The 24,636-nt window shown below is 45.7% G+C and overlaps 1 protein-coding gene across 4 annotated transcripts in view; it reads right to left on the bottom strand.

Annotated features, from left to right (window-relative positions):
* Positions 1–7,465: 7,465 nt before the first annotated feature.
* Pik3c2b (phosphatidylinositol-4-phosphate 3-kinase catalytic subunit type 2 beta) overlaps positions 7,466–24,636 on the bottom strand; it is a 63,120-nt gene continuing 45,949 nt past the window's right edge. For 2 of the 4 annotated variants that reach the window (XM_026397117.2, XM_026397119.2), the window contains 13 exons: positions 23,344–23,473; positions 22,427–22,563; positions 18,348–18,517; positions 17,710–17,866; positions 17,254–17,363; positions 16,335–16,536; positions 15,814–15,938; positions 14,501–14,618; positions 12,585–12,666; positions 12,081–12,187; positions 10,383–10,511; positions 9,694–9,845; positions 7,466–9,531 (listed from right to left, as the gene is read on the bottom strand). In XM_026397117.2, coding sequence (XP_026252902.2) covers positions 9,417–9,531; positions 9,694–9,845; positions 10,383–10,511; positions 12,081–12,187; positions 12,585–12,666; positions 14,501–14,618; positions 15,814–15,938; positions 16,335–16,536; positions 17,254–17,363; positions 17,710–17,866; positions 18,348–18,517; positions 22,427–22,563; positions 23,344–23,473 — 1,734 coding nt within the window. In that variant the 3' untranslated portion in view covers positions 7,466–9,416. Of the gene's footprint in view, positions 9,846–10,382; positions 10,512–12,080; positions 12,188–12,584; positions 12,667–14,500; positions 14,619–15,813; positions 15,939–16,334; positions 16,537–17,253; positions 17,364–17,709; positions 17,867–18,347; positions 18,518–22,426; positions 22,564–23,343; positions 23,474–24,636 lie in introns of those variants that run through there. The other 2 variants (XM_026397118.2, XR_013344353.1) reach the window with 2 other exon arrangements.

Below are 24,636 nucleotides of genomic sequence, written 5' to 3'. Positions count from 1 at the left end.
TCTTGCATGACTTTTGGTATCTGACTGTAAATTTTCTTTTATCAGAACACAAGACCTGAGGTTTAGAGTTTCACTTCCCTGATTTCCAGTGATATAGGTTCCCTTGAAGCTGTCATCTTGAAATCCTTTCAGAGGATCCTTACTAGGAAAAAAAATATTTTCATAATAATTCTAAGCTTTTATTTTAATTTCTCATTCTCATAAACTTATAATGAAGTCTGCAGGATACACGGGATACATGGTGTGTGATCTGGCAACAAATTAAAGTAAAAGCAGCTAAGTATCAAATTCCTGCTGTTTTCTATTAAGCCAGATGGTAAAGGCATTTGGAAAAAATGTACAACAATACCACTGTTCCTGATACACATTTTTGTTTTGAAAAATAATTTTTAATTAGGGGCTGGAGTTGTGGCTCAGCAGTAGAGCACTTGCTTTGCACGTGCGAGAACCTGGGTTTGATCCTCAGCACCACATAAAAATAAATAAATAAAAGAATTGTGACCAAACTACAACTAAAAAATAAATATTAAAAAAATAATTTTTAATTAAAAATGTTACTTACATTAACATGTAATGGGGTTTTTCATTTTTGATTTACTTATTTATTGTGGTAGTGGGGATTGAGCACAGGAGTGCTCTACCATTGAGCAACACTCCCAGCTCTTTTTAATTTTTTAAAATTTTGAGACTGGGACTTGCTAAATTGCTGAGGCTGGCCTTAAACTTGATCCTCCTGCCTCAACCTCCTAAGTAGCTAGGATTACAAGTACATTCCACGGTGACTGGCTGGCTTATTGTTTTTAAATTCCTCGGTTTCAAGTTCAAAATTTAAAAATATAGATAGATATAATCCACACAAAGAAGTTTCCTTGGGGTCTTCAGTATTAAAGAGTATAACATTATCCAGGCACAGTGGTGCATGCCTGTAATCCCAGCAGTTTGGGAGGCTAAGGCAGGAGGATCTTGAATTCAAAGCCAGTCTCAGCAATTTAGCGAGGCCCTAAGCAACTCAGCAAGACCCTGTCTCTAAATAAAATATAAAAGAAAAGGGTCAGGGATATGGATTAGTGGTTAAGCACTTTTGGGTTCAATCCCTGGCAGCAAAATGAATAAATAAATAAAAACAAATAAAAATGACTGGTCTAATGTGCTTACTAGCACAAAATAGGTTCCCAATAATATTTAATAAATGGAAGAGAAATAGTTTTTTTTTTTTTTTAATTAACTGATTTGGTATTGGGGATTCAACCCAGGGGTACTTTACCACTGAGCCATATCCCCATCCCTTTTTAAAGTTTTATCTTGCTACAGGGTCCCATTAAATTGCCCAGGCTGGCCTTAAACTTGCAATCCTCCTGCCTCAGCCTCCTGGGTAGGTAGGATACAGGAGTGTACTACCATGCCTGGTAAGAAATACTTTAAAATAGTAGTAGCTGGGCACAGTAGTACAAACCTGTAATCCCAGCAGCTTGGAGGCTGAGGCAGGAGGATTTTGAGTTCAAATCTAGCCTCAGCAAAAGTGAGGTGCTAAGCAACTCAGAGACTTTGTCTCTGAATCAAATAAAAAATAGGACTGGGGATGTGGCTCAGGGGTCGAGTGCCCCTGAGTTCAATCCCCAGTACTAACATAAATAAATAAATACATAAATACATAAATGCAATAGTAGTAATCTTCCTTATAACAAAGATTCTTAAGTCCCCTCTCAATATTTTCATTGAGTGATACCCCAGGGTCCTAAAATTTTTTCTTAAAACTTTATGGAATGGGCTTCCTCTTCCTCATTTAGTTACTGTCTTCCTTACCTTGGAAGCTGTTCTAGAGGGAAAAAACACAATCATAAAGCTTTGGCCCTGAGTCTCCCTGGAAGATGAAGAGTGGGTGAGTCGCCCTCCCTGCCTGCTGTCAGCTGGGGGCTCTTGCAGAGATAACAGCATGTTGCCCTGGCAGTGTACAAGCCGGGGAAGACAAGAAGTCCCCGCACTGGCAAGCTGGCTGGCTCTTTGGCAGAAGATCCTGACAACCTCGGTTCATTGTGTTTATTTGAAAAGATTTTGCCAGGCCTGAGGTAAAAGATATGTAGCTTTTGAGTATTTCTTCAGAGTTGGCACCGCCTCCAAAATCTGATTTCTGAGGATCCCACACTCTGGCTGCCACTTCCTCTTTCTGACTCATTTGTTCTGATCCCTGTTCAGCTACTTAACCCCTCAGAGACCACGGGCCATTCCCATTGCCACTCTTTTGGTGACTCATTGCCTTCTTTGCTCTCTTCTTTGACCCACTAACTCCCTACAGAATCCTTCCTATCTCTTGCCCCTCTCCTCCTCCAACATTCTTCTCAGGAAAAAATTCCAACCCAGCTGGCCAGCGTGGTGGTGGTGGTGCATAACTGTAATCTCAGTGGCTCTGGAGGCTGAGGCAATGAGGCAAGAGGATCACAAGGTCAAAGTCAGCCTCAGCAACTTATCAAGGCCCTAAGTGAGACCTTGTCTCTAAATAAAATATAAAAAAGGTCTAGGGATGTGGCTCAGTGGTTAAGTGCCCCTGGGTTCAATCCTGGGTTCCAAAAAAAAAAAAAAAAAAAAATCCAACCCAGCTACCTACTCATCCTGCACTTACATTCATACCGTGAGTCATTGCTGGAGAAAATCACTCAAGCATGCTGACCAAGGCACTTCCCACTGTGATCACTACTCCTGGGAATGCCAGCCCCTCCCACAATAGTTCCTATAAGCTCTGCTTCGCCCACACTGGGAGACTGTTTCTTCAAATTTCCAGCATGCCCATAAACACATATTTGATTCCTCAAAAACACATTCTCAGTTTACAATTCCTGTCTCATTCTTTGTTGAGAAAATAGACCCAAATATAACCACTTCATCGTTCCCTGACAAATCCACCTGCATCTGGACCCCATACGCTGCCTTCAATTTCATCACGAGCCAAGAAGCTTCCTGGATCTTAGCCCTTCATTTCTGCTCAAGGAATCCTGGCCTCTGTCATCCCCTCTCTCTTGTAAAGTTTCTCTTTCACTAGGATCTCGTTTATATTAGCGTAGCTTAATATCACCTATCTTCAAAAACCCTCCCAGATATATGCCCCTCCAAGTATCTGCACCACTTCCGCTAAATTTCTCTAGAGTTGTCTAGGCTCAGTCTCCACTTTCTCCTCACGTGGACTCTCTTCAACCTACTCATCCAAGCAGCTGTTGTCAAGGCCACCAAAAATATTTTGCTGTATCTAGTCTCTTGATTGTTAGGCAATGAATTGTTCTCCCCCAAAAGATATTGAAACCCTAGCCAGGACTTCCCAATGTGGCCTTATTTGAAAATAAGTTCTTTGCATATAATCAAATGAAGTGGAAGTAGTTAGGGTGGGGGCCTAATCCAATACCAAGGTATCTTGGTTAAAAGGGGAAGCTGGACAGTCACTTGCATGCACATGGGGAGAATGCCACGTGGACATGAAGGCCAAGATCAGGGTGGTGTGTATCTCTAAGCCCAGAAATACCAAAGATTGCCAGCAAGTAACCATAAACTAGGAGAGAGGCCTGGATCAGATTCTTCCTCTGGTGAAACAAACCCTGCTGACTCCTTAACCTTGGGACTTCAGCCTCCAGAGCTATGAGACAAGTTTCTGTTTGAAAGCCAGTCAGTGTGGGGTGCTTGGTAAGGCAGCCCTGGGAAACTGACCATATCTCTTGAGTTTTCCCCCAATACCATTCGTCTGGTTTTCCTATCATTTCAGTGCCTACTTCTTCCTCTGAATGTTGGCCTCAGTCCCTCCTGTTTTCCTGGCTTCTCAAACCTGAGTGATCTCGTCCAGTTCCATGGAATTAAAGGCAGCCTACATTCTGAAGAGTTCCCTATCTAAACTCCAGACAACTCTCCCTTGGACTTCAGTTTCCATTCTACTCCTTCTCCAACTGGGTGTCTATTGGGTGTCTCAAACTTACCATAATTAAGTCAAAGGTCTTGACTGGGCTTTTCCACGTTAACTCTAAGCACCTACCTGCTTTACCATTGAACTAAACTCCCAGTCCCAGGTTCATCTGCGACTCCTCTTTCCCTTTCCGGAATTGAACCCAGGGCAGCAAAATCCAGGGCCTCATGCTTAGGCGAGCACTCTACCATTGAGCTACACCCTCAGTCCTACAATGATCTCTTGTAAATTGGGCCTGGCGGTGGCCATACCTGTAATCCCTGGTACTCAGGAGGCTGAGGCAGGATTGCAAGTTCAAGGCCAGCCTTGGGCAATTTAGGAAGACCCTACTTCAAAATAAGACAAAAAGGGTTGGGAATATAAGTCAGTAGTAGAAATAACTTACCTAGCAGGCCCCCTGGATCCAACCCCCAGTACTACAAAAAGAAAATAGCAACACTGCCACCTTTTCTCAAAACCCACCAATGGCATCCCCTTTATTAATAAAGTCCAGAGTGCTGACTTTAAAAAGAAAAATTGTTCTTTTTAGATACACATGACAGTAGTGTGTATTTTGACATATTTTCCATACATGGAGTATAACTTATTATAATTAGGATCCCATTCTTATGGTTGTACATGATATGGAGTTTCAATGGTTGTGTATTCATATGTGAACTTAGGAAAGTTATGTCCAACTCATTCTACTGTCTTTCCTATCCCCCCCTTCCCTTCATTCCCCTTTGTCTAATCCATAGAACTTCTATTCTCCCCCCCCCTCACCTTATTGTGAATTATCATCCACATATCAGAGAAAACATTTGGCCTTTGGTTTTGGGGGATTGGCTTATTTCACTGAGCATGATAATCTCTAGTTCCATCCATTTATCAGCAAATGCCATAATTTCATTTTTCTTTGTGGATGCCTAATATTCTATCGTGTATTATATTTATCACATTTTCTTTATCCATTCTTCTATTGAAGGGCACCTAGGTTGGCTCCATAGTTTAGCTATTGTGAATTGAGCTGCTTTAAGCATCAATGTGGCCATGTCACTAGAGTATGCTGATTTGAAGCCCTTTGGGTATATACTGAGGAGTGGGATAACTGGGTCAAATGGTGGTTCCATTCCAAGTTTTCTGAGGAATCTCCGTACTGCTTTCCAGAGTGGTTGCACCAATTTGCAGTCTCATCAGCAATGTCTGAGGGGACCTTGCCCCGACATCCTTGCCAATGTTTGTTACTTGTATTCTTGATAATTGCCATTCTGACTGGAGTGAGATGGAATCTCAAGTGTTTGTGTGTGTGTTTAATATTTTTTAGTTGTCAACGGACCTTTATTTTATTTATTTATGTGGTGCTTAGGATCGAACCCAGTACTTCACCACTGAACCAAGCACCCTGCCACTGAGCTATAACCCCGCCCTTCAGCGTGATTTTAGTTTGCATTTCTCTAATTGCTAGAGATGTTGAACATTTTTCATGTATTTGTTGACCAATCATATTTCTTCTATGAAGTGCCTGTTCAGTTCTTTGCCCATTTATTGATTGGGTTATTTGGGCTTTTTGTTGTTGTTAAGTTTTTTTGAGTTATTTATAAATCCTAGAGATTAATGCTGTATCTAACATGAGACTTTAAGAGCTGGGGTTGTGGCTCAGCAGTGGAGCGCTCGCCTAATATAATTAATTAATTAATTAATTATATTGTATCCAACTACAACGAAAAAATAAATATTAAAAAGAAAGAAAAGGGAAAAAAATGAGACTTTAACACTCAGTTCAAATATCTCCTCTGTGAAGCCCCCTCTGCCCATACCACCCCTCCTCTTTCCCTTTGTCACTGTACTATAATTGCAGTTGTCCCTGGGCATGGAGGTGGGTTTTTGTTTCAGGACCTCCTGCAATTATCAATATCCCCGAATCTCAAGTCTCTTATTATATAAAATGGCCTAGTATTTGCACATAACCTATCCAATCCTCCACATATTTACTCATGTCCAGATTACTTTTATTGCCTAACATAGTGTAAATGTTATGTAAACAATTGTTAGACTGCATAGTTTAGGGAATGCTGACCAAAATTAAAAAAAAAAAAAATCTGCACTTGTTCAATTTAGATGCAATTCTTTTTTTTTTTTTTAAATATAAATATTTTTCATCCTTGGTTGAAATACAGAGCCACCAATACAGAGGGGTGACTGCCTCCCTTGCTATACTAAGTTCCTTGAGGACAGGATCCACACCTGGGTCATCAGAGTGGCCACAGTGCGCCTGACACCTCGCCTGCCCCCGAGGGCCCTCAGTGTTGTCTACCTGATCAGATACCTCAGACAAGTCCCAGCCAGAGAATTACCCATCCACTTAAAAATGCTACTTTTTGTTGTTGTTGTTGTTGTTAACCTTTGGAATCCAATCTAATCTTTCCCCTCCAAATCCCAGCAAGTTGGGTAACTTGGTTTTCATCACCTCTTTGAAGTGGGAAAACCTGGCCTCCTGGGCCTCTGTTGTTCGCTGCTCTCCAGCAACCCCTGTCCCCCACCCCCAGCTCTCATTCCCACTCCTCCCTCAGGAGGTTCAGGTTTCTACTCCACTCGGCCAAGAAATATCCTTAACTAAGACTCTTGCCAGACTCAAGTTTTAACTTTTAAAAGATCCATAGGGACTTGTCCAGAACAGCCATAACCCCTCAAAGGCACTTAGAAACATAACAGGTAACATTTCTACTGTTTACTGCTGCAAAATCCCCTGGAAACGCCACAAAATTCCCCAGCATGAAATAAGACTCCTCACCAGAGAGTTTTTAACAACTTCTGGGTAAAATGTTTGAACAAGGGTCACACCCCCTGCATCCTCCATTTGGGGGTTCACTTCTGGGCTATAATTCTGCTCTAACAGCTTGATAGTACCAGGCGCCCCAAGAGGTTCAGTTTCTTTTATAAAATGGAGTTGGTTAAACAGCACTAGATAGTAAACTCCCCCGCTCCCAGTACAGGGGCACTCAGCCACTGAGCCACACCCCCAGCCCTATTTTGTATTTTATTTAGAGACAGGATCTCACTGAGTTGCTTAGGGCCTGGCTTTTGCTGGCTTTGAACTTGAAATCCTCTGACCTCAGCCTCCCTAGCTGCTGGGATTACAGGCGTATGCCACCACGCCCTACTTTAAATTTTTTTTTTGAGATAGTATTCTGCTAATTTGTCCAGGCTGGCCTCCAACTTGGGATCATCCTGTCTCAGCCTCCAGAGTTGCTGGGATTAACAGGCACTTGATACCATGCCCAGCTTAAACTTCTTAAATGCAATTAATTGTTTTAATTTATTTCTATAACCTTCAGCTGCAGATCTGGTACAGGAAACAGTGTATAATTCCAGATGCACCCTCACACTGTGAGTGAAGACATGCCACTAGGTAGCACCAATACATTCAGTATTGACAGAATTAATGAGCCATAGCTACTTCCCGAAGTGACTGTATTTAAAAACAAAAACAAGACATAATATATATTAAAACACTCTGGAAACTATCAAATAGTACATCAACTCCAGTGGTTGCATAATACATTTGTCTTCAGAATCAAACAAACCTGGGTTCAAATTCTAGTTCCAAGACTGACTGGCTGTGTGCCCTCAGGCAAGTTACTTAATCTCTCAGACCTTTAGTTTCCTCATCTGAAAAATGGGGATAATCATGTCTATCTGGTGAAGTTCTTCTGAGACTAGATTCATCTGACAAAGGTGAAATTGCCTTCAGCAGTGAGCCAGGAGGGCACAAACATGTTACCATTTGTAAAACCCCTATCATTATTCTTCATCTTGTGCATCATAGGCTATCATCTAAACCTTTACACATCCATGTTTAAAATGGTAGTTTCATTTTTCTCAAATGTCATTTATTAGAAAATACAATTCCAGAGAAAGTAGAAGATACAAGGGGTTTGGGAAGTGGGTACAGTACACAGACCTCTTTACATCAGGAGCGTAGAGTCAAAATGTGCTACGGGCAAAAAGCCAGTAACATTTATGGTCCATACATCTGGAATAGTTTTGCCGTTTCCCTCTCCCCCAGCCCGTCTTCTCCTCTGCAGCCAGCTTATCCCTGGCTTTTAAAATGTAAGACAAAGATGGAAACTTCCTTGCTGTTCTGTGGCTTCAATGAATGGAGCTTCTTTCTTGGCAATGGAAAGAGTCAGAAAAAAAGGGAATTTTTGACCCTTGGAGTTGGGGAGGAGGCTGGTAGGGGACAGTGTGCAGAATGTCCTCTTCACTCCTTTCCCCACTCAAGGGACACATCCAGCCAAGTGGGATTTAAAAATTTAATATCAAATCCAGAGTCTCTCCCTCTTTTCTCTTTCTGAAGGAAGACAACCCTTGGGGGAGAAACGCAACAGCGAATTTTAAATCCATCTGTTAGGGAATAAAGAGTATAGAGAGGTAAGAGCCCCAGGTCCCTCCCTCCCAGCCCCTGAGCTCAGCTCCAGTGTGACAACCACGGCTCCCATGGAGCCTCCTGACCAATCGCTGGGAATAATAAGGAGGTGGGCGGAACCCCTCACCCCAGGATGCTTTGCTTCAGATGGGCATCCCTTTGGCTCCAGACTATGTAGGTTGATGGCCCCACAGAGGGAGGGAAATTCTTAGAAAACGTGACAGAAATGAATTTGGGAAGGGAAGCAGCTCGGCTGGAAGAAGTGGGGGGAGACGGGGATGCCCTCAGAAACTAAGCAGCAGGCAGCAACCCTGGCACCTGCCACCTAGAGGCCTCCGCCTGGGGCCAGGGCACCCTTGGGTATCCCACCATTCTGCCCCACTAGGAAAAAGGGGGAAACCTATGGGGAAGTGCCCCCAGCGTATTCACAGGGACTACACGGCCCACTGCAGGGCCAAGAGGGCTAGAGGGGCGGGGGGAGGGACAGTATTCAGGCTGAGTCCTAACAGAGAAGGGGAGATGGGAAACCCCCCTCCCCCTACAGAGCATGGGTCCCTGAATACAGGTCCTTGGCAGGACCCCGACATGGAAGGCCCTTCCTTACACATGTAGGTATCGCGTCGCTCTCCTTTGGAGGCAAAATCAGAACAGCCCAGTGGTGCAGGCCTCGGTCCAGCACAGGCCACCCTCCCTGTCCCTCTCCAACCTGACCTCAGACAGGGGGGGCATTGACCGAGATCCACTAGGCCCCTCCTCAAATAATTCCTATAGCTAGAAAAAAACAAAAACAAAAACAAAAATCCTAGGGAAAAGTCCAATAAGAACCTTAACCATACAAAAGTCCAAAGAGTCTTGCCCTCTTGCCTTCTGAGGCATATGTACGTCCCTTCTCGCAAAAAGCTTCCTGTCCCAGTTAGGACAACATTACTATTTCATTTTTTAAAAATAAAAATAAAGATATCCACCCACCCTCCCCTCCAATGCTACCTCGTCCAGCCCACCCCACACACACCCCAAACCAGGCATTGCTCCCTTGACACAAGGTAAACTTAAAAACTCTGCTGCAGCCTCTCAGCTTCCAAGGGGCTGCTCAGCACAAACCAGCAACTCAAGCTCAGTCCGCAGAGGAAGGGCTGGCAGAGAGCACCCGACTCTCCCTGCCTCTTCTCGTGGAGGCCAGGTCCACCTGGACAGAGGAGGAGGCCCACTAAGAACGCCGCCCCTTCCTGAGTTAAACGGCAGAGCAAGGGAGAGTCCACTGCCCCGGGTCCAGTGACCAGCTGGAGGTCCCGGGCTGTGGCTCCCATGGGCTCACAAGGTCCCATGACCCCGAGACCCCAGCGCGAACCAGCCAGTCTTCTCCTGGGCCAGGTCCAGCTCCCGCAGGCGGATGTGCACCTCCCCGAGGAGGACGTTCTCCCAGAATCCTTGCTCACTTAGCACGCTCAGCTGGAGCTCCCGCTGCCGCAGGTCTCCCTTGGGAATCCCATCATACACCAACTGCAAACACAGGGGACAGGGCCGTGGTGAGAGAGGGAAGGGGCACAGGCCACGGGGGACAGGGAGGTGCTCAGGTCCCTGTTGGTGGGATCTGGCTGTGACTGAGACCACTTTTATTTCTTCAGACCAGCAGAGCCCAAGGGAATACAGGAAGCACACAGAATCCAAGGGAGGCATTTGAGAACTTTGTTCTCTGCTTAGAGTTCAAGCAGGTGAGGGCATTTTATTGGGGGCACTGGTCATTTCCAGCCCAGGACTCGCTTGCTCCTGCTCCCCGCAGGACAGGGCTCAGGCCTCAGTTCTGGACTCCCAACCCGAAGGGCCAGAGGCTTTTTATGTAAAGGAACACATGGCAAATATTTCTAGGCTTTCGAAGTAGAGTCTGTGCCAAAACTACTCAAGCCTGCCATTGCTACATGAAAGCCGTCACAGACCGATGCCTAAATCACAAGTGTGGCATGTCCCAATGCAACTTTCTTTTTAGAAACAGGCATAGTTTGCCAAACCCTGCCCAGCCCCACCAGGTCCCCTACACACCATCTCATTGTAGGTAGGGTTGCAGGTTTTCCGGGCCACTTTGGTTTTCCTTTTAGTGGTTTTCTGGGGGTCAGGAAGGAGGTAAATCTTCACATAGGGGTCAGGGTCGTTCCCATCCTGAAGCTGTTGCTAAAATTAAATTAAAAAAAAAAAAGATGAAGATTCTTACAGCATCTGTCTCTTCTTCACAATGCCTGTGATGACACCCTGAGCCAGACTTCCTCTCCACATCTGGCTTCCTGCAGCGCACACCTAATTTGTTTGTCGGCTTCCAGCTCACACCATTCTGATAAAAATATCTACCGTGATCCTGTTAGGTATCCTACATCAATCAGATCCAAATGCTCAGGTCATCCCATAATGTGGTCTGTATTGAATGAGCCATCCCGCCCGCCCCCCCACATCCCATCCCAGCCCCAAGGCATCTTCTTATGGTGCTATTTTGTCATTTGGTCTATTTAACTCCTAAGAGGTGGAGCTATGAGTCAGAGCGATTAAGTTCACTTGTTCAAGGTCAGCCAACTAGTGATTCACCATATTAACATATTAATCCTTTTTTGGTTGGATCCAACCCGTGGCACGTTAAGCTATATATTCTAGCAATGAGAAATGACCCATCTGCCAAACTTGATCTTTTTACAGCTTATGGCCCAGGACTAGTCCACCACACCCTCTCCAACCTCCAGCTCCACTCCTCTGCCCTTTGCTCCATCACTTCAGCCACTGGGCTCTTGCCATTACTGAAACATTCTGCGGGTTCCCACTTGGGGCTCTTGAAGGTCATTGCTCCCTCTTCCTGAACCACTCCTCCTTCAGATGGGATCTCTTCTCACCTTTGCTACGATCCTTCCTCATCCATGAGGCCACTCAGTATAAACTGCCATTCCCCTCGTTCTGCCCTGGATTCCTTCTCTATTTCTTTCCTAGCTCTTACCTCCATCTTATATGCTGACTATTTTACTGGTCTTTTTATCTGTCCACCTTTTCCAGTGAGTATGTAAATGCCCTGAAAGCAGGGTTTTGTCTGGTTTTCTCCTGGGTCTGGAACTAATGCCTGAGGGCCTGGTGTACAGCAGGCGCTAGATGATCATTGGTTGAGCCAATGAATGAATGACGGCATGAAAGCGGAAGCAATGACTCCAAAGCTCATGCTCCTGGCTCTATGTCCCACTGCTCCAACCTACACAGAATACCTAACTTGGGGGGCAGCACACGGCAAGTATTCAATAAAAGTTCTCCTTCTCTTCCATCATGATGCTCTTAGAACCTGTACCAAAAATTTAGTGATTATACACTGCCTTGACTCTGCTCCAAGGATGTCAAGGGGCTGCTTTATTGCTACAGTCAGGTAACGCGCCCCTGGGGCCTCCCTCTTTATAATAATGATTATAAAGTAAGTGCTCTCCCTGCATTATTTCATTTAATCCCCATAGCAACACTGTGAGGTAGATCCTAATATTATCCTTCCTATAATGAGGCTGAGTACTTACTTAGGATATTGCCAAAGAACACAGCTAGCAAGCTGCTGGGTCTTGAATTGCCTGGTCATGCTACAGGCTAGCACGGGCAGGCCCCTGGAGGAAGCTCAGTAAACTTTTGTGGTTACTCTCAGACACGGGGGCAGAGGAGGTCTGACTACTCTAAAAAAAATACCTGAAGAAAGATAAAGAACCAAATGAGGGTTGTGTGTGCACTTACCAAGCCTCGAATATGCATCACCATGATGAAGAGCTTGTTGTTTTTGTAGGAGATGGACAGCTTCACCTCCCCTCCCACCTTCCCGACAGTCCGGGACCATGTGCCATCTGCAGGGACAAAGGAAACTTTTGTCAACAGGCCAGCCGTGTTACTGACTGGTGCCAGGGAGGTATTTCTACTTTCTTTTTGAACCCCCTGTGTTGGTCCTTCCAAAACTAGGAAGGGGATCAACATGTGTGACTGGTATCTAACGTGAGTTAGAGGGTGGGATCACTCTACCAAGCCCAAGAGTGTATTTACTAACTGAATATCCAACCTCTGGGGAACCCCACCAAGGAGTTGTGGACCCACAGTGTGAGTGGGAAAACAGATTTCCTAACCAGTAAGAAGAGGAACGGGGACAAGCCAAAGGGAAAAAAAAAAAACTGAAGAGATGGGGGCAGGAGAAGTGACCCTTTGTGGTTCCGAGGGGTTGGCAGGAGCGTCTCAGGGCAGGTACTGTACCTGAGGACTTAGGGGCTGGGCTGGTGCCTGCAGCCTTCTCATCCCGGGGTAGGGGGTGGAAGAAGGTATACACCAGATCACACTGGAATGGAATCAGAAAACATGGCCATTCTTCAGTAAGATAATGGTCCAGTTTAAAAAAAAAAAAAAAAGAGGAAAGACTGTTCTAGATTAAAAGAGACTATGAAACCTAACAACCAATGCAATACACAGTTCTTGTCTGGGCGATGGCTCTAACAAACCAAATGTAAAGAGTGGGGAGTGATAGGGAAATTTTGAACATGGGCTATGTATTGGATGATGTAATGACACTATAGTTATATAAGAATATATTTTTACTTTTTAGAGATGCACACTAAGTATCATGATGCCTGTAAATTGCTTTAAATAAGTCATAAAAATAGATGGAGCAAATATGGTAAAATACGGTTTAGGAATGGGTCTATAGGCACTAACTATATTGTTTCTCTACTTTTCTGTATGTTTGAAAGCTTTCATACTAAAATGTTCTTGAAAAGGAAAAAAGAAGCCAAGCACAATGTAATCCCAGCTACTCAGGAGGCTGAGGCAGGAGGAGGATTGCAAATTCAAGGCCAGCTTTAGCAAATCAGTGAGACCTGGTCTTGAATTAAAAAAAAAAAAGAAAGAAAGATATTAAAAAGGGTTGGGAAATGTGACTCTGTGGTAGAGCAACCCTGGGTTCAATCCCCAGTAGTACAGGGGTGGGGGGAGAAAGAGAGAGGGAAAGAAAGAAAAAAGGAAAACTAGGTCGCCTCAGGTTAGAATCAGAGTGTTCTCTTCTACACTGCTTCCTAGATCAATACACGTATCACTCCAGCACAAATGCTTGAGTCAGCCTGGGATAAGAGCACAGATCTTGTTCTGGAGAATGTTCTCTAATGAGGGGAAACAAAAACAAAATAAAAATCTTAAATATGTGCAAATGACCACTTGAGCATTAATAGTGGGAAAAAAATGGAAATACTCTACTCTTTCAAAAGGCAAAAGGTTGAGATATGATACCGCCAGTCCGTGTACTAATTTGGTTCAGATATTTAAAGCTGTGGCATATGCTTACCACAAATGCTAAGGGAAGAAAGTCTAAGAATATAGGTTTATATTTAAGCCATGGCCATCATCAAACTGTAAAAATCATGCCTGCATACAGATACATAGGAAGAAAACACAGAAAACAAAGTCAGATGACTTGTTGGAGAAATGGGATTCCCAGGTGACCATAATAGGGCCATTATAATATCATTTGTTTTAAAAAAAATGTGTGTGTGTGTGTGTGTGTATGTGTGTGTGTGTGTGTGTGTGTGTATATAAATAAAATCAACCTGCTCAAAATTGTCTTTTTCCTTAAGAGGCACCCCTTTCTCTGCCTTCACAGGTTCTGATCAGTGCAGTCATTCCAAGATCTCAAATGCTGTTTTGTCTCTGGGACCGGTTGTAGTAATGGTTTTTTTTTTTTTTTTGGGGGGGGGTGCCAGGAATTGAACTCAGGGGCATTCAGCCACTGAGTCACACCCCCAGCCCTATTTTGTATTTTATTTAGAGACAGAGCTCAATGAGTTGCTTTGCACCTTGCTTTTGCTGAGGCTGGCTTTGAACTCATGATCCTCCTGCCTCAGACCTGAGCTGCTGGGATTACAGGTGTGCACCACAGTGCTAGCTACAGTAACATTTTTATTTACTTATTTATGTGCATGACACTGGGAGGCTGGAGGGCCCCCTTTCCTGCCCCCCATGGGCCCATGCTGTCTTCTGCAGATCCAGGCCACTGGTTATTCCTCCAGCAGACCCAGAAGCGCCAAGTTCCCTGCGTGACTCCCCAGGATGGAGTCCTCCTGCCCCCTTCTCACACCTAGCCTCATGGAGGTGACAGCCGGGATGCAGAAGGCAGGCAGACCCACCTCGGCCACCTCGGGGGCTGCATGGATCAAGTGCCAGATGTAGCCATTTAACTCTTCCCTCCTTCGCTCTGCCACCGCCTCTCCACGGGACCGGCCAATCACGAAGCGACTCGGGAAGCTGGTGAGGCAGGGTGGGCAGCGGGGAAGATGGGGAAAGAAAACGAGGCAGCAGGCGTTTTCCATTTCATCTTATTTCCCAGCAGCTTCCCTCCCCAGGAATCCTCACTCCACTTGACTCCACCCTGGCTCCCAGGTCTGTGCCCAGGTCCAACACGGCACACTCACAAGGACCCCAAACCTACTAAATTGTTGGGCAGAGTCCCGTGTTCCTCAAAAGTGCCCCTGGGGCTTTGGAGCCTCCAGTTTCTCTCTTTGGTGTAAAAATTTATTTGAAAAGTGAAGTGGAATAATTTTTTTTAATTATGGGGAAATATACATGACATAAAATTGACCTATCTAGGGCTGGGGTTGTGGCTCAAGTAGTAGAGCGCTTGCCTAGCAAGTGTGAGGCACTGGGCTTGATCCTCAGCACCACATAAAAATAAAATAAATATATTGTATCCACCTAAAAAACTAAAAAATAAATATTAAAAAATTGACCTATCAGTCTTTACTGATACAATGTTGTACCACCACCATCTCCAGGAGTTTTTCATCTTGCAAAACTGAAAACACACCCATTAAACAATACTGCCTCAACTACCATTCTATGTTATGTCCCTGTGAATCTGATTAATCTAGGTAACTCAGATGAGCAGAAGCACAGTTTTTAATCTAGGACTGGCTTATTTCATTTAGCATCATGTCCTCAAAGTTCACTCAGGTTGAGTTCCCTGTTGGAATGTCCTCCCCCACTGCCTTTTTTAAAAAATATTTTTTTAGTTGTCAGTGGACTTTATTTATTTATATGTAGTGCTGAGAATTGAACCCAGTGCCTCATATACGTAAGCGCTCTACCACTGAGTCACGACCCCAGCCCCTGTCCTTCCTTTTTAATGCCCAATAATAATATTTCATTGCATGTATATAACATGCTTTGTCCAACTGAAAAATGATCTAATTCTTTATCAGGTTGGAAACTCTGAAACATCTTTAGATTCAAACAAGTCCCCCTGCCTTTGCAGATGGGCCCAAGCTTACTTTCAAGGTTAGAGCAAGTGCACTGGCATGTCAGGAGAGCTTGGCCAGCAGGGGGAGCACTTTCACCAAACTCAATACTAGGCCAAGTAATGCAGAGAGATGGGTAAAATCCTGCCTATCCCATCCCTTCCCCTCTCAGCCTCTCTCTGTGCAGGAAGTAAAGGGGAAGCTACCTGGGCAAGAGGGAAGAAGGGAAAAGCAGCCGAAGCTTATTGTGTAGTTCCTGGAACTCCTCAAACGTCCGCTGGATGTAAGTGGCTTCGTGCGCATTTTCCCGCATCACCTTTACCAGGTATATCTGCAAAGTTCCAAATCGTAGAGTCTACTGTCAGACCCTCTGCACCCAATGAACTCGTGGGTAGGTGAGGGAACTAAAGGGTGTACGTGTTGGGGAGCAGAAGGAAGAGGTCAAGAGAGTCTCCAATGGAAACAAAGCACATACACAGGAACGTGAAAGCAAAGATTTCCTGAGCCTGTTTCTCTGGACCCTTGACTTAGAGGGAATTACCATCCAATTCAGTTCTCTGATTCTAGCAGTTCACTTGAATAAGAAAAAAGGACGTGATCTGGGGCTGTTCCCAGCACAGGAGCTCAGTGAAGTCCAGTGCCCGCTGAATGGGTGTGAAGATTCAGAATCCCAAGGTGCCTGGGTCAGTGGGGAGCAGGACAGGGTCAGAGAGGAGGAAGTACTTACATAGCCCTTGTTGGGGTGGAAGATCTTCTCATGCCGGCAGAGAAAAACATCACTGATGCGACCAGAGCTCTTTAGAGTGTGCGTTCGGGGGGCAAAGGAAAGGGTCAGCCGGTCATCTGAGCCTGTGAACTTCATCTGAGCCAGGTTATGGATGAAAAAATTGAGCTTTGTGGCTACACTGCCCAAGCTGGACTCAATCAACCTGTGAGTACGTGAGGACAGGAAGAAAAAGGCACAATCTTGGACCCAAGTCCTCTCTGCCATGACAGCTAACAAAGGAGTATTTCCTAACTCCTGAGATTAACACCAGATAAACTCTTTCCCTGTGTAGCATCCTCATGGAGGACATGACTGACACACAACCACCTCGTGCTGTATATTCATGTGACCCCTGGGGTCTTATTTTCCCTCCGAGTTGATCTGAGCTAAAGACATTCAAACTAAGGCAGGAAGGAATTAGAGAAGAGCACTGTAGGGTCACCTCATAAATGTCTACATAGTGTCATCAAACTGAATTCAAGGTTTAATACAAAGGGATCTCACCAAGGAAATCCAAAGATTTCAGTTTAAAAGCAAGGTCCCATCAAGAGGAAAGGGTCTGACCCAGTGAACTAAAATCTATTACAAAATCCCTGTTCCCCATGCCCCATGAAGTCTTTGGCTGAGACCTGGTGAGAGTGCAGGAAAGAGCAGTGACAATATTCCTAAATACAAAGGTTGGCACCAAAATGCAGACAAGACACCCAAAGCTGGAGAGAAGTGATTCGCCAAAGTCAGAGGCCAACTTGGGACAACAGATCCAACACTAGGCTCTGCCACCTGAGCTAAGAAGCCTTTCCCATTTCTCCAGCCTGCTCCTGCCAATCAGGCAACCTGGGGGTGACGCAGGGTGGGCAGCACTGGTGTGAGCAGGAGTTACCTAGTGAAGTAGGTGGTAGCATTGGCTTCTGTGTCCTGAGGCCTCAGGGCATCATACACATACTTGAGGTCCTCCAGGTCCGAGAGCTCGGGGATCCCACAGGACAGCATCTAGGAGAGGAGGAGGGAGGGTGTCTGTAACCACAGAGAGATCTTGCTTCTTCCCAACCCCAAGGCAAAATTTTCTATAGCTAGGCTCTCTGATCCTTCTAGATGGCAGCAGACAGATGCTGTGGGCAGTGGCTTGAGGACCCCAGGAACTGAGGGACCACAGTGGGTCAGATAGCATTGCCCCCAGGTAGTGTAGGTCCCTGCCCTTATCTAGGGCAGACAGGAACTCAACTGGGGCTCAGAGAAGTGGATCTCCAGGAATTCTTTGAAACAAGCCAGGGCAGTCTTTAAAGCTGGCACCAGGTCACAAGAAGGGGGTTTTCAGATGGGGCGGGGAGCTCCTCACCAGGCCCAGAAGGTTGAGGAAGAGGTGGGTATGCTTGCGAATGAGGTTGTAGGCTTGGCAGCAAAGGTCAACAAAATCATGGAAGCGGCTGGAAGGCTTGTCACCCCCGTTGATGACATACGCCATGTCCGAGGTGAAGACAAAAGGGGCACGGTCCCTGGGCCAAGGGGAACATACAGGCAGAAGGTCAACGTGGAGGAGGGAGCCCACCTGGTGGGCTGCGTGTGGGGGGATCCCTCATCCCAAGTATGAACCTGGATAGATGGGCTCTCTCTTTCTCTGCCCCTACCTTAACCTTAAAAGATCCCCAGGACAGATGTCCCACATCCTCCACTGGCTCCTTATCTGTGAGCTAGCAATATTTTCTCCCAGTTTCTTATGATGTTCCCCTTTTCTGAGTGTGGGCTCATTCCCTTTGCTCAGTGGTCAGGAAGGGGAGAGATCAACAGCTCACTGTGTTCTTCCACAAGGCGCTGTCAGGACCTGACCTCCTTATGAGTCTTCTCTTCTCCAAAGCTGCTCAGCCCAGGGACAATGCTCTGAAGCCCTAACCCTTCCATCACAGGCTTATGTCCAGCCCTACACCATCCCTGCCCTTCATACATGACATAGACATCTGGCTCCAGGAGACCACTTACCGCTTGATGTTGCCAAACATCTGGGCGTGGCCCAGGAAGCGGCCAAAATCTATGTGGAACATGTGACCGGTGGTCTTCAGCATGATGTTGTCATTATGTCGGTCACAGATGCCCAAGACATAGGTGGCCACACAGCAGCCAGCACAGGAGTAGATGAAGTTCTCCACAGCCTGGATCAGTGAAGGCAGGCGAGAGGAGAGGACATGAAGCTGGCTTCAAGGGACTCTGGGGTCACAGCCAGACTGAATTCAGCAGCCCTGGCCTCAGTCTCTTATGAACCCCAACAGCACCTCATATCCGCCTGTTCACCCTTTACTGCATGTTAACACACACAGTGCACGTGTGCCCCCACAGGACCCTCTCCCATGGATGCTGGAGGAGGAGATGCAAGGTCTGTATGTCTGAACTTCATCTTCTTCTGGGAGACGGGCTGGAACGACAGTGACTGGTCCAAAAGCCCTGACATGAGCAGCCCAGACTGGGCTGAACTTAATGGACAGAAAGTGTTTACAACACTCCCAGTGGATCACAATGACCCTAACTCAAGCATGGCTACCAAGACAGCAGATTTAACCTGACCCTGCACAGACTTCTTCCATCCTTCCTGCTCCAAATAAAACCCCCTTCACAGAACTCTTGGTAACAGCTCCAAGCCTATCTAATTAAAGTCACTGCACTCCAAGGAAGAGCTGAGGCAGCTTCGCACTTCTAAGGAGAGTTTTGCACTTGGAAATCAGATCTCTCTACTTTGCAAAATGTGTTGGAGATATTTTTGAATTTAAAGAAGGAGAATTGGTAGTGAGGGGTTGGGTCTAGTTGACATTTGTCCCTTTATCTTTTGTGCGCGTGTGTGTATGTGTGTGTGTGTGCACGCACGTGTGCGCTGGGGATTGAACCCAGAGCCTCACACATGCTAGTCAAGCACACTACCACTGAGCTACATTCCCAGCCCTTTACAAAAAAATGTTATTTTGAGACAGAGTCTTGCTAAGTTGTAGACACCAGCCTTGAACTTGGGATCCTCCTACCTCAGCCTCCCTAGTACCTGAGACCCATATCTGTCTTTTGAGAAAGAAAATAAAAGGAATCCTTTTTGTGAGATTTGAAGAATTCCCAAGAGCTCACGAAAGATGCAGAACACGATAGCCAGCTAGGAATGGACCAAATTGAGAATGAGAGAAAAAACTGTCATAACCAACTAGAAATGTATGGAACTGGGAACAAGAGAGCTTGCCAGACACAGCAGACCTGCCCTCCCTGCCTCCCTCTGTCCTTCAAGGACCCAAATCTTTCCAGACCTCCCCAGCTCACACTGGCTCCGCCTGCTTTGAGCCCCTCCAGACTCACAGCCACCACCATTCACTCATTGCCTATCTAACCTCTTCCCAAGTTTAGGGATCTGATTTCCCAACAGCTTCTAGGCTGTTCCACAAGACCCGCTCTTCAGCCAGCTACTCTCCAACCCACCCCTTTCCAGCTCCTTGTCCAATCACAACCAGATGACTAATCCACTGGAGACTAAGAATAGAAGTTTGTAAAGACATCTCAGAACTCATCTTCTGGAAGAAAAAGACCATTTCTAAGAAAGGGAAATCTATGAATGAAAATAAGCCTTCCAAGAAGGAGCATAATCCATCCTCTCCCAATCTTGACCTTCATCTCCATCTATCCTCTCCTGTCACAGTTTTTTTTTTTTTGAGGCGGGGGCGGGGGGTACTGAGGATTGAACTCAGGGGCACTTGACCACTGAGCCCCATCCCCAGCCCTATTCTGTATTTTATTTAGAGACAGGGTCTCACTGAGTTGCTTAGGGCCTCGCTTTTACTGAGGCTGGCTTTGAACTTGCAAACCTCCTGCCTCAGCCTCCTGAGCCACTGGGATTACAGGCGTGCACCACCACACCTGGCACAGGTATCCTTTTTATCTTAAATGAGTCCTATGTTGGCTCACAAAAGAGCTGTGTGCCCAGGGGTTAATGATTAAACTTGACTCCCTGAGTTAGGCAGTGCATAGTGGGTCCCTGGCCAAAAAAAAAAAAAAAAAAAAATCTTACTCTAGAAATGGGCACCCTCCTGTTCTTAAGAGATTTTCTTGTAGGATATGGGGTGCTACCTGGCCGAATACATAGTCAAGAGAAAAAAACACCTCTAGTTCTTTTCTTCTGGAAGTTACCATCAGAAACTACTAGTATTGTCCTACCAAAAAGGCTTCCTTTGAAAGGCTGAGATTAAACATTAACATGCAAAGTTATTTCTGTGTGAGTGTACACCTGTTGCACACACTTCCATCACATTTATCGCGACTCTTTAGTACACTAGCACGGAGTCATTACAATTCTAGCACCTTGTGCGGTGCTGCTTTGTGGTGGGTGTTCAACACCTGAAAAATGCATGTTAACATAAATAGCATGTGGGATTGGAGAAGGGAGGAGGAGGATGAGGCTGCAGAGTAGGGAGGGCCGGGACACAAAGAGCTTCGTGTGCAGGGCTGGGCAGGTTGGATATGCCACGCAGCAGCCTTTGAAGAACTTAGAGCAAAGGAGTGGGGTGAACAGGCTTGCCCTTCAGAACCCCTCAGGAATCAAGCAGAGGATGATGATAGAAGGAGAAGAGGCATTTTAGGGGTTCTGGGGACAGATAGCAAATTGCTGGACAAAAGTGATAGTAAGGAAATAGAAAGAAGAGGACACATTGGTGAGAGAAGAGAAGGGAGAATCAGCAGGGCTGGGTCCTGCAGAAGGGAGGCAAACGGAAATTTCTGGAAGTCCATGGCTCTGGCTTGGATGACTGCACAGAGTCCTACTGTTTACTGATGAGAAACCTACACAAAAAAAGCAGGCTTCAGGAGGTGAAAGAGAGGAAGAAAGTTCGATTTTGCCTTCACTGCTTTGAGGTGTGTGAGAATGGAAAAGTACAATAAGCCGGTTCCTACAGAGTATAAAGCTGGAGGAGGGAAGAGGGTTAGAGAAGGGCTTTGGAAGCCATCAGCACATGGGTGGGAGGAGAAGAGAGGATGAGCTGGCATAAGGAGCCAGCAAAGAGAGCTAGCAAGCCAAGGATTAAACCCTGGGGATGCAAACACTCAGGGCCATTTAAGATCATCTAATTACACATCCACTAAACAACAGTCTGGTTATAATTTGGCTGCCCACGTGGGTCTAAAACGTCTGAAACACACTGATCAATGTAAATTAGTATTTGGAACCTTCAAGGTGAAATGCAGTAGAGCGTTGGCCTAGCCTGTTGGAGGCCCTGGGTTTGATCCTCAGTACCACATAAAAGTAAATAAAATAAATGTTTAAAAAAAAAGAAAGAAAGAAATTTATATAAATTAGCATTCAGGCATTATTATTACTATTATTATTATTATTATTATTATTATTATTATTATTTGGTACCAGCAGGGATTGAACCCAGGAACGCTGTTTAGCCACTGTGCCACATCCCCAGCCCTTTTTTAAATTCTAAGATAGGATCTCAATATGTAGCTGAGGCTGGCCTCAAACTTGGGATTCTCCTGTCTCAGCTTCCTGAATAGATGGAATTACAGGCATGCCCAGCCCAAAGTTCCCCTTCTAATCTAATCTTTCATCTCTCAGGATTTAGGCAAGTCTCTTTTCTAGCCTCTGATCTCCTGCCTAACCTCAGACCCGGTTTCATGTTACAGCCTGCACAAACCAGCTCCACAACTGGAAGAAGAGTCTTAATTTGCATCCCTGAAAAGGTGGTGTTGGATTAAAGTGATGTCTAACTTGTCTTCAAGTTATCTTACTTAACTCTTATCCTCATCCAGTATCACAGAAGCCCTCTGAGAGCGCAAGAGGAACCAACCCAGGACGCATGAGTAGGAGGCACAACAGGTCTTCCAAAGCTGGCTTGGCTCATCTGAGATAGCTCACTGCTGGGGGAACTCATGTCCTGGTTTCCCAGGACAATACCAGGCTACTTCCTCAGACTGCCCACAACAGTCACTCTGACCTATCCCTGCATATACAGAGGGTGCAGGTCTTGCAATAATAGAGCCACGTGCCAATCATGCACACCCACCCCAGCTTTGGACCGCAAGGCTCCCGATCCTACCTTCTCATACTCATCCTCTCCAGGGTTGTGTTTCTGCAGCCAGTCTGCCAAGGGCCGGTCCTTAAAGGAGCCGGTCACCCCATGTTCCACCTGGATCTTGCGTAGAGTCTCGGCATTAGGAATCATCTCTACCATGCCTGTGAGAGAAGGGATTGGGATCACGCTCAGAGCACAGTGAAGGGGACTGTAGGGAGAGGCTGTGCTGGGTGCCTCCCTCCAAGGCCTTTGGACAAGTCTGCTTAGGAGGCAAGCGTAATGGAAGAAAGAAAGGTTGCACCCCAAAGCTCCTCCTCCAGACCATGAGCCCTTGGTCTCCTTAGTTCATGGCTGCTGCACCTTTTACTGTGGAAATCTTCAAATATAAGAATAAAAAGAATGGTTTCATCAATTCATAGGTAATCATCACCCAGCTTCAAAACTTATATAGATGTTTTGCTAATCTTGTTTGTCTATTTCACCTACGCAACTAGTTTCCCCACTTCCCACCACCTGGGCTGGGGTACTTTAAAAAGCAAGACCCAGGCCTATCATTTCACTCACAAAGATTTCAAGTATAATTTACAAGGACACCATCACCATGCTATTGTCACATCCAAAAAATGAATGATTATTTTTTAATCTAATCTAAACCAGTCTGAACTCAAATTAAAAAAAAAAAGCCTTCTTTTTAGTTGGTTTGTTTGAATCAGGATCCAAAGTCTACATGACACATTAAGTTGTTGCGTCCCCACGTCTATTTTATTTTATAAAGTCTCTCTCCCTCGCCTTCTGTTTCCATGCCACTCCACAGCTTTTACTGAGATAACCTTGACCTTTTCATTTTCCTGGAGAAGTACACGGTTCATGTTGGGGAGCGAGCAGAAGAAAAGGGGTCCCTTCCACACCATCTGCCTCCCTCCACTGCCCTCCCAGCTCACCTCTCCCTCGGCCAGTGGAGAAGCAACGGAAGATGACCATGCGCATGTCCAGCCCCTCCTGGACCCAGATTTTGCTCATGATTCGAATCATCTGCAGGGTGAGCATGTCCTGGCGAAGGTCATCCCCGCACTGGAGAGAGGAAGAAAATGACCCAAACCCAGCTCGGCCATGTGTCCCCAACCCCTGACCTCCAGCTTCCAGATCTCCCAGGAGCCCAAACTACTGAAACAGAGAGAAATTGTCCACTCCTCCCAGCCTGCACCTCTGACCTGCCCACTCAGCTCACACTAGGTCAAAGAAGCAGAGAGGGCCAGTAGCCATCACAGTTTATCCAAATAGTACCCCCACCTGAATTGAATTCAGGTTCCTCTTTCACAAGCATCCCTCCTGATCATCAGGGCTTTGTAAAACTTGAAAGCTTATCCCAGATTGGAACATATACAAAATAAATAGGTACTATAATCTACAAAAATACATGCACATTTTTTTTGTGTGTGTGTGTGTGCATGTGCTGCTGCTAGGGACTAATCTAGATCCTTGCATATGCTGAGCACTTGTTCTACCACAGAGCAATTTCCCCAGCCCCACTCCGTGTTTTGCCAGGAAGCCCACTAGCCTATCCACTCTGAGATCACTATTTACTTCTCAGAATCTCGCAGGTACCATTTAGAAGGAGACATAGTTTGTCTAGTCTGATCTGTGCCAGATATGTTATTTCTTCTTTTGGTATGAGGGGAACCCAGGGGTTCTTTACCACTGAGCTACATCCCCAGCCCTTTTCATTTTTTATTTCAAGACAGGGTCTCGTTAAGTTGCTGAGGCTGGCCTTGAACTTCCAATTCTCTTGCCTCAGAATTATGGGTGTGTACCACCCTGCCTGGCTATTAATTTCTTCTTTAATATCCTTGCCACATGGTCATTCATTCTCTGTTGGAATACCCCCAGGGACAAGCAGATCATCACCTGACCCATTCCATTGTCAGGGCAGCTGAGCTTCCTAGAAAGTCCTCTATAAAGTGAGCTGTCATTCATTTGCCTCTACAATGCCTAACATTTTATTCTTAGCCCCTCTGGGGTTATGTGGGAATACATCTAAATCCTTTTAGAGCTGATAGTCTTTCCTATATTAAAAAGGCGGCATGGTGGGCTGGGGATGTGGTTCAGTGGTAGAGCACTTTGCCTAGCATGCTCAAGGCCTGGGGTCCATCCCCAGCAACAGACACACACACACACACACACACACACACACATACACACATACACTCACACACACACAGCATGGAACTGAGGAA

Source organism: Urocitellus parryii, chromosome 9, assembly GCF_045843805.1.
Source record: "Urocitellus parryii isolate mUroPar1 chromosome 9, mUroPar1.hap1, whole genome shotgun sequence".
Classification (NCBI taxonomy): Eukaryota; Metazoa; Chordata; class Mammalia; order Rodentia; family Sciuridae; genus Urocitellus; species Urocitellus parryii.
Note: the sequence above shows the minus strand (reverse complement) of the source record. Positions and strands in the feature narration are given on the sequence as shown.